Source organism: Rhopalosiphum maidis, chromosome 1, assembly GCF_003676215.2.
Source record: "Rhopalosiphum maidis isolate BTI-1 chromosome 1, ASM367621v3, whole genome shotgun sequence".
Lineage (NCBI taxonomy): Eukaryota > Metazoa > Arthropoda > Insecta > Hemiptera > Aphididae > Rhopalosiphum > Rhopalosiphum maidis.
Genome location: NC_040877.1, coordinates 11,734,644 through 11,749,463, shown reverse-complemented (window position 1 = coordinate 11,749,463; position 14,820 = coordinate 11,734,644). Strand labels below are relative to the sequence as shown.

The window sequence follows — 14,820 nt, the reverse complement described above, 5'->3', positions numbered from 1 at the left end:
TATTTTGTTCTACTTTAAAAATATTTTATACATTGTATATATAGACATATAGTAATAATAATATACTTATAATAATAAGTAATAATATATACTAATTTCATAGACCGAGTGATCGTATGTCTGGCATATGCCAGATATTTTTTATATTTAAACCTCAACCTCTTTTGAAGAGAATTTTATGTGTTTTTTGTTATTTTTACAAAAATAAATTTGATCTAGATCAGTTTTAAATCCGGCGTTTTTTTTTTTTATGAGACACCGTCTATATACATTACAATACAGTAGTATAAATGTAATGAGTTCTATATTTTATAAGTGGTACTACCACACCTACTATGTTACCACGTATGTAGTTGGAAAGAATGGAATGAAATATATACCTACTTAATATTTACAAATTTTATTGATTTATTTGTCTTCTTTAAAACAACACTATAGTGTTTTAAAGCCAAATAATATTTCAGAACAGGAAATTAATATTATAAAAATCTAATACTTAACACAATATTATAGTAAATAATAATAGGTAAGTATGTATAAATATTAAATAAAATAGTGTTTCTTCTTAATTAAAAAAAAAATAATATATGTTCATAAATCACAATATGCGTTTCCAATTTTTGTTAATACACATTTATAAATACATGCCATTAATTAAAAAGTCTGCATCATGAGCGTATGATTGTTTACTTCCTTTTCGATGACGATTACGCATTACTCTTAATCGACAACCAATCACAATTATCATTATACTCGATGCAATAACACCTGAAATAATTGATGGATGTTAGAAAAATATAGATAAGCGATATAACTGATAACTGCAATAATTAATAAATAGGTAATGTACATTCTAGGTTTATCTTTGTATGATTTTGGATTGTGATTTTTTATTATTGATAGGTACCTAGTTATATATGATATAAATAGTTTGTAATTTTAAAGTTTAAATACTTAATTAGTTAAGCTGTTATGAAATTGTCGGTTTTAATTTTTACAGTTTATAATATGCTGAAATGATAAAAGTATTTATACATAATTTTTTTAAATAATATATTGTTGTTACCTAAAACAAGAGAAATGAATGCTCCATTTGGCATTATTGCATAACCATCATCGCTACTTTCAAAATACACTTCACGAACATTAGAGTCATCTGTCAGGGGTTGTACTAATTTTCGATGCAAATGAGAATCTAAAATAGTAAAACCGTATAACTAAGTTAAAACTGTTCACAGTTTGGATTAAGTATAGTTTCATTATCAACATTTTTAAAATAATGTTATATTAACCTGTTGTTGTTGATTGAGTAGAGGTTTCATTGATAATAAGTTTTTGAACTATTGGTTTTTCAGTTATTAACATTTCAGATTTTTTAACTTCTAATTGAATTGGCCTCTGATAATCAGAACCCTAAAATTACCAAAGTTATATTATTTTAATTTGTCAATTATAAAAAAAAGATAGTTAAGGTTTATACATGAATATATTTAATTATTTAAACTCACTAGTTGAGGGATGTTATTTGACTGATCCACGCCAAGCATAACCTTAGGTCTCAGTTCTTCGTAGAAATAATCTGGATTGTTTTGATTTTGATAATTAGTTTTATCACCTATAATATTCAAAATTTTTATTGCCTATTGAAAGCATAATTTTTAATTTTTAATAAAGCCATTAGATAAATTACCTGTGTTAAAATGATGGAATTCATGATTCATCCCTGATTCAATTTTATATACTCTAATCGGCATGCTAAAACAGATTTAAATTATTTAAAATCCTATTTTGAAATTACGTGTAAATGATAAATATATAGCTTCATATTAAATTATTTAAAACGAAAGTTTAATATAAAATATAAAATTGGATAAGCATATAATTAATATATTAACAGTATTGTTAGTAAAATTAAATGCATGAAACAATAAATTATTAGGTATCATACATTTTTTACAATTATTTTTCAACATAACTAATGCAACCTAATACACTAAAATTAATTCAGATAATTATTTCTCTCTATATATAATTGCGTGTACTTTTTCTAAAAGTATGGATGAGCACCAACATCTTTTTTATTATTTTTATCTATTTAAGTTTCTGAGCGAAGCAATGATTGAGCATTGATTTTTCAATGATGTGTGTATGTTTTTGTACCTCCATCGCTATTTTAGGAAATAAAAATAATTCGATTTTTCACTTTAGAGATGGTTTGTGGTAGAAAACTGAATTTAGTTAGTACTTTGGAGGTAGAAAATAAAAAAATTAATAACTAACTGGGAAGAACAAAAAAAAGTTACGGAATAACGGGAATTTGTATGCTTTTTATTTTAATAAATCATTTATCGTTTGCCATTCGGTTAAAAAACTTCAAAAATTAATACAAATTTCCCCATAAGTACTATAAAAATACACTGTCATAACATTATGTCGAAAGTTAAAATTTAGAAATTGCGAAATGTATCAAATTATTTTAAATTCATATAAATGTTATTTTAATATTTAAGATTTTAAAACTTTGTATAAGATTCTTTTTAAATTGTTCTATCTATATTTTGCTTCAATATTAATGTTTGATATTTTGTTGTAATTTCAAAAATTTCCAATGATACTTCATATTTTCAAATCATTGTTTTTAGCAAAAATTAATTCAACCAATTGTATTAATTAATTCATTATATTTATTATAAATTACTTTAATGAGTAATAACATATATAGGTTAACAGATCGTCTCTGTTCAGAATCGTTTTTCTTATGCAATGATATATCATTGAATTTAAATTTAACACATTCATTATAATGGCCATCTAAGTGCTCGCAATTTTTTTAATCTTACTTATTTTGTTGCCGATTATAGTCTGGTAAAATTCCTCCATTAACATGTGTGAATATTCGATTATTCCCTATAAAATTAATTAGAATAAATATTTTATCAAATTAATCAATATTGAATATACAGGGTGTATCAGAACTATTTAACAATTAAAGTAACATTTGTAATGGAAGTTTAATAAATAGTTTTGTTACACCTTATATGTATATATTATGTATATGTATATCAAATTATCAAACCGTAATTTTGGTGAACCATATCTTGACCTGTCCATTTGAGCCCTTCGCCTTCCCTTCCGTACTGAGAAGACGCCAAGTTATTGCCATAAGTAGGTTTATCTACTTTTACATTATTGTAGTTTACATTAGAACCTTGAAGAAAAATAATGTTAATTTTGATGTTGGAAATGCTTATATATTTCTAACTAACTAAATATCGGTTGTTGATTCTTCCATTGGTATTGTTGAATTGGTTGATTTACTTGTTGTCCCGTTATATCCATTGGTTTGTTCGGGATTGGTAATGTTTGTATGTAATTATTTCCTTGTGGCAATCCATAATTTACATCTTTCATGAGTACTTGTTTGCCTGTTTTTGTACAAATAAGTAAATTTTATGTTAAACTTTAAGTATACTTATTATTGATTCAGTAATTTTACTTGGAGTGGTCGGACAAGCCAGTTCAAGAGCTTCATCACTACCATCGCTGCATTGAGGTATTCCATCACAAGCATTGTAAATCGCAATACATTCGCTGGATGTTTTACATTCAAATTGATATCTGCTACACCTGGGTGTTCCTTTAACATAATTAAAAAAAAAAAAAGAATTTTTAAGTCATTGATCTAAAGTATAATTTGCATTTGTTTTTTAATCATATTAAAAAATGACTTATTTTACTTTCAGAATGTTTGTCTTGTGGAATAGTTATTTCTGTTTCTTTATTAATATTTGAGATTGGTATAACAGTTGTCGAAGATGTTGTAAATGAAGTTATTTTCCTAAATAATACAAAACAAAAATTATGTTAGATGTTTTCGGAATTGAGATTTATTATGCAATAGGTCAAAAACTCATGTGTTATAATTTATAAATGAATGCATACATGCATGCATTATGTTATTATAGTTTTTGTCAGTTCTAAAAATAAATTATTTACGACTTACGTTAAGAATACTTACATTGTATAGTCGATGTAAAAATCGGAATAATATTATAATTTATAATAGTCAATTCGTGATAAAAATTCTACGGCGATATAATTTTATTAAAATAAGGTGATAAAGTGTTAAGCACCAAATCAAAAATACAATTAATACAATTGTAAAGATTAATTTTTATTTTCACAGTGCAAGAGTGCAGTACTGCAATTTATCAATGACATACACAGTTATTTTCAAAGGAATGGGGGTTTACATTAAAAAAATATATACAAATTTATACATCAATACATTAAAATATTATATTTGTTAATAAAAATTTATTTTAATCATAGAACAATATCTAATTTAAAAATAGAATTTATATAATATTATAATTTTTTTAACTTTATTCATTTTTAGATATTTTTAGTAATTACATATGATGAAAAAAATACAATGGGAAGGGATAAACACTTCCCCGTGTATACGCTACTGCAGTTTATACATATATGATATATCTACCTATCTACTTATTGGTCATAATAATTGACCAAAATAGAAAATAAAAGATGTTGATAAATGTATACAATTTCATCGGTAGTCAATGAATATGGTGTATCATGATATTTGATAAGAGGCCATAAACACACTATCTTATAACTTCCTTTGTGTTTTTACTTACTTGAGTTGAATGAGTTCATGCTCATGTTCAATTTGCGTAAGCTTAATCTGATTTTCCAATTCTGCTGCATGTCTGGACAACATTAATGCACTGCTATAGTTCTTATGATTGGTGAATTTGCATTTAAAATCATCTGATGGTCCACATTCAAACAGGTAACATGTCCCAGGTGACTAAATAAAATCGAAATTCAAATAATAAATGTAACTATAAAATATTATTTAATCTTTAATGCTAAGAGTGCCCTCTCCTAAATGTACATATTAATATATTAATATCTGCTCGTTTATGGTCATATAGTAAATTTAGTATGATATATTGAATGTTAGATGCAGTCACTTTTGTGTATAGAGTAATAACTAATTATAAAAATAATTTTAAGAAATTAAAAATAATTAATTATAAGTTGATATTTTATTAGAATTGTTCAAAAATTAAGAGTACGATAGCAGATATTAGAAACAATGAGTAATGACGAGTGTTGAGTATATTATGTAATATTGTTATACGTATTATTGTATTAATTAATTAATTTATTCATATATTAAGAACATCATTTAGATTTAGCATTTTAGTATATTATCATCTATTTATAAGATATAAAATATACATAACTAGTAATTAAATACTCGCATTTATTTACTCAACATAGTGTAAAGATTAAAAAAACATCTCAATATTCAAATTTTGTTCACAACTAGTTTAAATGCTTATTTTTTTTTTTGCTTTTTTTTTTTTTAAGCCACGGTATTAACTATTAAAAACTAATTACTTATGTGTAGTACCTAGTACCTACTTATAGATTGAAAAAATTGTTTTATATTTATTTTTTAATTAGGTATAAATTAATGTTATTTCGGATTTTGATCGTAACTGACAGGTCTAAGTTACAATAAGCCCTCTTCCTCCAAAAAATTAAAATTAAATATAAAAATAATGACAAAATCATTTGACTAGTACTGCATTTTTATTAAGAGTAAAAACTTACATTAAAAAAAATACAATTGGCATTTAATTTTATAATAAATCCTACAAAATTGGAGTACTCAATACTCATTCTTTAAATTTGAGACAGTCCTTCTTTACAATGAGGGACGTCTGGTGGGTCACATTAGCACAATAGTCTGGACATTTTGGATTGTGGCCACGAGTCGTGACATTTTATCTTATATGTATTTATATAAGCAATTAGACATTAATTCATAATATTCATTAATAATTTAATAAATGATGAATTATTTTATAGTTTTACTTTTTCTTCAAACACGAATACGTCACATCGGGACGTTCGACAGCACAGTTCTAGACACTCGGCACGGTCGTGCTGTTCCACCGAGTCTATGAACTTTGCGCCCAGCTTTTTCGAGTCTTCCGTCCGGATAATCTTATCGTCATGCACTTCGAACCTGTTCACGCATCCAAACGGATCGACGGTGGCGGCCATCCCTGCGCACACCGCCGCACAAATGAACAGAAAACCGACAGGTGTCATACTATCTCGAATAAATAAAACTCGGCGTACGTCGCACTGTATTTTATTGTACAATATAATTTAATATTATGTTATGTGCGCGCACAACGTGCGTGAGCGTGGATGGTGCACAGCGAATAGCACTGCCGTCACCACCACTACGTTCTCGTATTACTTCTGTTGCCGATAGGTGGCGGATGTCTCGATCGATATACACACCATTTTGTACTCGACCTAATACCTATACTTACACACATAATATACATATTTATATATATACAAATAATAACAACACAATTCTAAATATTAGAAATACAAGTTAATTTTTTTTATCTCATTTTTAAGCAGCTATTTAAATTTTGATTTTTTTGGAAAATTTTGAAAACTAGCAAATCAATATATAATGTATAATTTATAAACACACAAATGGGATGAACATGGTTAAACAACCAACCAGTATTTATTTATTTGTATATTAAAATAAATTCCATTTTTATAATTATATGTACAAATTACAAATACAAATACATATATATAGATTATAGGTAGATATTAATTAGTATAAAAAGTAAAATTAATTATTAAGCACTTATAAAGCTGACATAAATTATTACAGAAACAAGACATGTTATTACCTAATTTTATTTCATCTTGTGTGGCACTATATAGTAAGTAATATACGAGTATTACGAAATTCACCCTCACCCAGCACGATATACGTTATATTTTATAGTAATTGTCAACTCTAATAAATATTTACTATATGGTTATAAACTTATAAGTTATTTGTTATAATCAGTGGTGAATCTAGGATTATTTTATAGGGGGGGGGTGCTAAGGTTATGGTATCGTATTCTGTATATTTCATTCTAAAGTAAAGACCTTTTTCAGTCCTCAAAATGAATATGCTTTAGTATTTTTTTTTTTTTAGAAATGTGAAAAATATATGTTGTGTAGAGCAGTGGTGGCCAACAGGTCAATGGCAACTCCATTTCGCATTTTTTTAAAGTTTTTATTTTTTGAAAATTTATGTATCTTCGTTTAGTTATAATATGTATACACAATACATAGTAATAATGATCACCTCTGGAACTATTTATCTAATAGCCAAGCGGTTTTTAAATTTATAAAACGCACTACAAAGTAGTTTTTAAATATAGATTTATTTAGACTTTAATACGGCTCTTTTTTTCGAAACAAAATAATATTATAATCATACACCATATCGATGACGCGGCGGGTTGTGTAGGCAATTTAGCTACACCTTTATTATCTGTTAATTTTTATAATATCATCACTGTGGGTTCCCAAAATAACTATACGATTTTTACCAAAATCAAACGTAAATATATTTGAAACAACATTAGGAATATTTTTAATTCTTAGTAATTGGGACTTATTTGCCGTATTATATCCATTTTGTCATATTGAATTCTCCTTTTTTCTGTTTAGGTATATTCAATTGTTTCGTATACGTTAAGTCTTAAGTTATGATTTATGAATTATGATATAGAAAAGTCACCTTTTAGACGGTCTATGGAAAAATCGTAAGTCGTTATAGTTTATATTAAGCCATTATTAGTTTTTTCTGATAAAGTTTATGAGTATTTAATAGCTTGAAAGCTAACCATTACTTTTATTATTTATTGTGACAATACAAAAACGATAAATTCTAAGTTTTTAATTTTCGATAAATCACCTCAACATTCATTGGTAATTATGATGCGATTTCCCAACCCATGTCAACCTATTATTTGATGGTACATTTTTGTTATATTATCATCAAAAACGCATATTTATGTACGTATTGTAAAACCTACGATATTTTATATTTCTTTATCCAGTTCAGTTTAACCGGGCCCTTGATTTTTTATTACATCATTAATATGCCTGTTCAGTTTTGCTTGACGCATGGAATACCACACATAATTTTGTAGTTTATCTATCCTTATTTACTCTACATAGATGTAGGGTTTATAAACACAATCGTGTCCTCAGTTTGTCACTACTATCAATAATACCATTGATTACTTTCTCTACATAAGCAAGTTTATAAGAAAATCCTTATACTGATGATTATAATTATTATATTAATTATTTACATATCATTTTTTTGTAGTAAAAATTAGTCCATTTCTCATAAGTAATTCATACTAAAATCATAAAATCTAACAGACACACACACTATACATGAAAGATAACAGCTGTGAATCAGGCTTAATACTAAAAGTTATACTAAATTATAGAGTTATAAAATCATAACTAAAGTACTAGTAGACTTTACCAGTTAAGTTGTTGAGTATATTCTTCCCCTAGGTCTTCCTGTTCCGGTCGCAAATCATAGACAAGGTTCTACAGACCTCAACATTGCCAGTGAAAATAACACGACTAAAGTGACTATACGAGTAGTTGCTCCCACAACTCAGTGCCAAAAACTCAGGGTCCTATATGAATCTCTTATAAGTTTATAAAATTGCCACATTGCCAGTTAAAGGCTGTGAGTCTCCGGAGCAGGGGCGCAATTTCAATGAAAAAACTGAGGAAGCTTCTCTAACTTTTTTTATAATGTTATCTTGAGGATATGGATGACTGTTACTATTAAAAATTAAAATATAAATTAACATGAAACAATTTTCAGGTGCTAATTTCAAAATTGGGGGTGCTATGCACACCCAAGCCTCCCTCAAATTGTGCTTATACTCCAAGGATATTCTGTTGTTAGACAGGTGCACGATGATAGATGGTATACACTATACGTAATATATACTTGATATACTTACCTAAGTTACAATACTGTTTTTTTTTAATTTGCTTAAGTCCGTGTGGGGTGTGGTAAAGTAAATTTGGTATGTTATAGTTTATTTTTAACTTCGATTTTACAGAATTCTTTTTGTGACTGTTAAACTAGTGATACTCGTATGGGGTGGGAAATGTAGAGGGCTTTGTCTCATATTGTTTATTTTAAAAATTGGTTTTCAGGACTTTAGTCCCTTGTAAGACTGAAACTATTACATTCTAAATTAGCGATATGGTTTTGTGGCGACGACGACGATGATGAATAATTTATTATAGTTATAATAATAATAATAATAAAATCACAGCCGCGTTATATTATTAGATCATACATTTTTGGTATTATCGTATTAGTTACCAATGCCTAGTGTAACTCGATCCCGGTGTTTGCAAGCTTCCTTCGACGCCCCGGAGTTGGCGATCTCGGGACTAAGTCGGAAGTGATTAGAAAATGTCCAGAAATTGGTCATCTGCAGAAAAACATCCTTTGCAAAGTCCTAGCCAGTTAAGTACTGTACTGGCTTGTACCCTCATTTGTCTGGTGCTTTTTTTGAATTAAAAAAAAAAAACGCATACCAAAAATGGTAATTGAGTGTCAAGTTGGGTAAGTATAGGTACTAACTACTAATATTATAATAATTATAATATTATAGTGATTCATTAGGTACAATATTAAAATATTAGACTTCAGCAGCTGATTATAGTCGGTAGTGGCAACACTGTAGAGTCTGTTGCACTCGTCTGAGACAGCCTGTAGTGCTATTCTAGGGTCGATGTTTTTATTTTTTTTTTTATTAATTATTGCTGGGTTTGTGTTTTTTTTTTATGTAGCTGCTGCCTATTACTGTTATGTAAATCATTATCGTTTCGAAGACGCTTTTAATGTGAAAAAAGCTCGGTCGGTTATACATCAATCACATTCCAATGGGATTGTGAATGTATTTTTCGAGTTCGATTGGTGTTCTCATCTGTTTGGTGTTGTGTGTGAAAAACTAAATTCGTAATATTAAAAGTAAAAAAGTGACACGTTCGTTGGTTCAATAAGTATGTATTTTGTTGGCAATCTGGAATGGCTGAAATGATTTTTATTTTTAATTTTTTTTCATGATCTACGTTCTAATGTTATTGTAATTAAAATAAAAAAAAATAAAATTACGTACTTGTTAAGAGCGTGCACGTAGAATGTTAAGTCATCCGATCCGTCGAGCTGTTCGCGAGCCGTTTCCGTCCGATTATTGTATAATGATTGCGCGACGCTATTACACTGTGCCTCCGACCGGCGCGTATTGCCGGGGGCCGTTCGTCGAATTAAAATCCGTTTGCCGTTCGGTCGTCGCGAATCTAGTGGATATTTCGCTTGCCGGAGCGTACGGGTAACTTCTCAATAATTCTCATTCGTATTATGTTCGACATGTTCTATGATTTTATATTAAGTTTATTTCAAAACTTAATTGCATATGTAATGCTGCTAGTAGTATATTATATATTTAAGCCTTAGCAAACCGTTTTGCTAATTTGTATCCAACCAATATATCTTAAAATGTATTCATTATCTGTTTGTTTTCTTTTACCTTTCTTGGATAATTATCCTAACTCAATGCTATAAACATAAGTAAATTGAATATTTTTAATTTTATGCAGAAATTTGTGAAATTATCTGTTACCTGTATTTATATAGGTATTCTTATCGCTATAAGATTTATGCCCAATTGTAATTTAGTAGACATTCCTAGTAGCCTATCATTTTCAATAATGTATATAATTAATTTTTAATTATAAATTCACTTGATTATAATAGTGTTTTAAAAAATATTCATACTCATATAATCAATTTATATTTTTCATGTTAAATACCTATTGCATAAATTTATTATTATAACTCATGAAAACATTTTTTTTTACACTTAAGGTTGTGTTGTTAGTATCAAATTAAACTGAAATAGTTTAAATATTGAGTTTATCAAAAGTAGGTACTACATATCATAAATAATGAAATGTAATCTAATTGATATTTTCTACTTATATAATATGTACCTAATAATTTGCTTTTAACCATTAAAAACAATAGTAACTGAGTACTAAACATCCTATTATATCGAAATCCATTGAATTCCTTTCGTTCGGTGTTTTCATTTATGAGTCGCGACTCATCATCTGGGCGTATATGAATCCAAGTAATTCTGACAGCTCGACTAATGGTATGAAGTACGTCAAAAATTGTTCAATTACATATAATCATATTATTTAATGGCCATGTTGTGTTACATATGATAATATATTGATAACATTTACTTATTGTTTTTAATGTTTTATAATATGGTATTATGTAATGTTTTATAGGATTGAACATGTCTAGAAATGAAAGGCATAGAGGTGATAAGAGAGCTTCATCAAGTCGTGCTAGATCTAAAGGTATTTTAAAATTTGTAAGGATTTTGAAATTTAAATACTTTACAATTGTGTTATATCTAACTCTAGAATCACCAAGAAGAGAATTGGAAAATGTTGTTAAGAGAGCTCGGAAAGATAGAGACCAAAGTCAATATTGGATTAACAAAGTCTTAGAAGCTGAAGAAAAAGATCCAAACAGGTATACTAAATCTTTTTATGATGTCTATATTATAAGTTTTAAATTATAATTATTAGATTAATGATGCATTTAAATTTTTATATTTAGTATATAATATAATATTTTACATATTTATATTATAAAGAATAAAGTAAAATTAGTTCAACTGTAAAGAATTATTTTTTTGACAAAATCTAGTTTTATACACATTTAATATTTAAGAATTTTTGATAATTTTACACTTAATATTACAAAAAACTGTCTACTTGAGTTTTTTTTATTTCATTAAGTGCTTTATTTCTAAAAAATCATTTAATTTTAATGATTTCAATGATTTGAAATCTAATTAGGTAATAATTATTAATTAATAATATATTATTTATTTTCATTTGCAACTCTTTAAAATTAATTTTCTTTATCTTAATGTTATATGTATTAGGTAGATATACATCAATAAATTTAATATCCATGTTGATTTCAGGATAATTTTATACAACACTTTTTCTTATTCCTTTAGCAGTTTTAACAAACAAGTTATCAAGAAAATAGAATTTTAATTTTGATTTTAACAAAAAAAATAAAAATCTATAGTAGTATTAAAGTTCATTAATTTTAAAATTGTCAAAGAGATTTTTATCAGTACAACACTATTTATACTCTGTCCAGCAAAAGAACGCGCCGCACTCCGACCAAAATCAGTTTTTCTGCGCATTCCCCAATGATACCCAGCCATAAGCAAACCAGTTTTGATAGCATGGTGACGCGGAGGGTTGCACAGAATCGGCGCGTTCTCTTGCTGGACAGACTAGTATTATATACTCTGCCCTAAAAAAGAATAAACCAGGTTTACATCAGGCGGCATACACTCCCACATAACAGCACAGGTAGAAAGGTAAAAAAGTATGCAGAACTAGTGTATTCTCTTTTAAAATGGAGTATGGTAATCGTGATATTTTTATTATTATAATAGTATTATGAGAGGTATTTTGTTTTTTAAATTAAATACTATATTATTTTATGTTTAATTTAGCTAGCGTTTAATATTATTTATATGCATATAACTTATTTAAGTATACATTTTTGTCATAGATGGAAACATTCTGGTTTTAAAGAAATGTATAGTGATCGAAGATCTAGATCAATCAGTAGGCGTTCATCTAGTAGCTTTTCTTCTAGTTGTTCCCGAACATCTATGCGTAGATCTCCTTCTCATAAGCGACGTAAACCACTTTCACGGTCTCCTGATTTAAGGAGATCACGTCGATCGTTATCACTTAGAAGAGGTTCTCCATTAAATAGACGCCGTTCACCATACCGAACAAGGAAGTCTCCTTTAACTTTACATTCTAGAAGAAGACGTAGGTCTACTTCAGAGTCACCAACAGCCAATGGTTCACGTATCAGGAGGTCTAGATCATTGAGTAGAAGACGTAGATCTCCTTTACTTGGTCGCAACCGTAGAATAGGAATAACATCACCACCTCCCAAAAGAAGAGGGTCTAAAAAACATGGTCTTAAACGTATTCGAACATCATCAGCTGAAGAGGTATATTTTTAATTTTATAAGAAAAGCTATTTTTTTTACTATATAAGACTATATAATTATTAATTAATAATTTAGGTACGTTCATCAAGTGTAAGTTCATGTTCAGATTCTCATTGTTCGGTATGTGAAGCTAGAATACCTGCTACTAGACGTGAACCACCACCAGAACCATTAGCTAGGCCAAAATCTCCAAAAATGTCCAGACCTGTTATTCCCATACATGAACGTTCTAGGTAATTAGTTACTTTTGTATTTTTTTGAGTTATTAATATTTTAATTTAATTTTAGATCAAGATCATTTTCAGTACCAAGGTACACACCTGTAGTAGAAGTAAGTTCTACTACTGGATTACCTAAGGCTGGTCCACTTCCAGAGCCTATAACTACTAAAACTAAACGTATCAAGAAAGTGAAATCGCACAAAAAGAAAAAATCACATAGATCAAAGTCTTCACAAATTGAAACTGTATACATATATTATTTTTATATTAAATTATATTTTATAGTTTTATATAATGTGTTAATCTTTTAGGCTGTTTTACATCAACCAACAATAAAGGTAGAATCAATGTCTGAAGAAGAATCTAGTGTTGGTGGTTCAGATATGCCTATGAGTTCTTCTTCTGGAGGTCAATTAACATTATCTGAACGTTTTAGTAAGATGGCTCAAATGGGTCGTGCCCATGAGTTACCTCAAAGGAGTCTTCGTGTAACAGCTGGTGACGATTTTAGAGTTGAAATCGGTTCACCTCCTCATCCATTTCCTACTCCAGCTTTAGGGTAAATATTAGAAAATCAAATTTAACTGTCAAAATTAATCATGCGTGTTTATTAGGTCATTACCAGAAGGTACATCTATTGAAGATGTTAAAGGTCGTTATGCTTATTATAAAGATCAAGGGTATCTAGGTGATCTTACATTAACTGATTATGTCAAGTGGGAAGAATGGTGGTACAAATACCAAGATTGGTTAGAAGCAGAACGTGCATATGATGCTCATTTGGATAGGTATAGAGACAGACGATATAGAGATGAGCCTCCTATATTCTGACATGAGAAAAACTCCATGCGTGGTCATCAGCAATATATGGAATCTGACGATGATATGTAATGAAATATAGTAATAACAATAATTGAAAATTATTAACAGTTAAACAAAGTTATCAATGAAAACTTGTGATCTGTGCATAGACAAATATATTAATTGTTGAAAAATAATGACTCATGAAATATCACATTTGATACCAACAAACCTATGAATTAAGCAGCTTTCCTTTTGGTGTGCTTATAAGTGTTTTTTACTATAAATATTTACCTAGATCATTAAGTAGGTAATCAAAATTGAGTTATAATAACATATATTAATTTCGTATAATTTTTGACAAAATCACAGCTTTTATGTAGTAGATATAATTTGAGTATTGTTATTACTTATTTGTAAACATGTAAATTACTCATAAAGTGAAATTGTTATGTAAAAGATAATGTGAAAAAAATTTAATGAGTAGAAAATATGTTTATCGTGTATAACAAAATATTTGAGTCACTTACTGATCATTTTAATTATTAAGTAAAACATTATTTATATATTTATATATATATATATATATATATATATATTATATATATTTTCTATATTATATTTTTAATTTTAGTGAAAACTAATACCCAGTTGAATTACTGTTGTTGTTAAATAAAATAATTTCTAATATAATATTTGAGATTTAATTTTTTTTTTTAATTCCCAAAATATAATTTGTTTACATTGATTATTTTGTT

At 27.8% G+C, this 14,820-nt stretch overlaps 2 protein-coding genes across 5 annotated transcripts; one reads left to right on the top strand and one right to left on the bottom strand.

The window, feature by feature from the left end:
* Window positions 1-569: 569 nt before the first annotated feature.
* On the bottom strand, window positions 570-6,296 carry LOC113560742. The gene is made up of 12 exons (XM_026966797.1): window positions 5,914-6,296; window positions 4,662-4,834; window positions 3,738-3,838; window positions 3,497-3,637; window positions 3,267-3,425; window positions 3,077-3,208; window positions 2,841-2,907; window positions 1,691-1,755; window positions 1,509-1,615; window positions 1,293-1,413; window positions 1,067-1,195; window positions 570-768 (listed from the first exon to the last, which is right to left on the bottom strand). The coding sequence occupies exons 1-12, from the start codon at window positions 6,151-6,153 to the stop codon at window positions 635-637; spliced, it is 1,569 nt and encodes a 522-aa protein (XP_026822598.1). The 5' UTR covers window positions 6,154-6,296; the 3' UTR covers window positions 570-634.
* Window positions 6,297-9,737: 3,441 nt separating this feature from the next.
* Window positions 9,738-14,569, top strand: LOC113549493 (serine/arginine repetitive matrix protein 2). 4 transcript variants are annotated; one of them, XM_026950822.1, is made up of 8 exons: window positions 9,738-9,969; window positions 11,266-11,337; window positions 11,404-11,515; window positions 12,584-13,040; window positions 13,116-13,273; window positions 13,329-13,506; window positions 13,573-13,820; window positions 13,876-14,568. In XM_026950822.1, the coding sequence occupies exons 2-8, from the start codon at window positions 11,274-11,276 to the stop codon at window positions 14,090-14,092; spliced, it is 1,434 nt and encodes a 477-aa protein (XP_026806623.1). In that variant the 5' UTR covers window positions 9,738-9,969; window positions 11,266-11,273; the 3' UTR covers window positions 14,093-14,568. The 4 variants fall into 4 exon arrangements, with proteins under 4 accessions (XP_026806623.1, XP_026806625.1, XP_026806621.1 ...); XM_026950824.1 differs by lacking the exon at window positions 9,738-9,969 and adding an exon at window positions 9,979-10,298 and having other exon boundaries at window positions 13,876-14,569; XM_026950820.1 differs by lacking the exon at window positions 9,738-9,969 and adding an exon at window positions 10,834-11,123 and having other exon boundaries at window positions 13,876-14,569.
* Window positions 14,570-14,820: the final 251 nt, after the last annotated feature.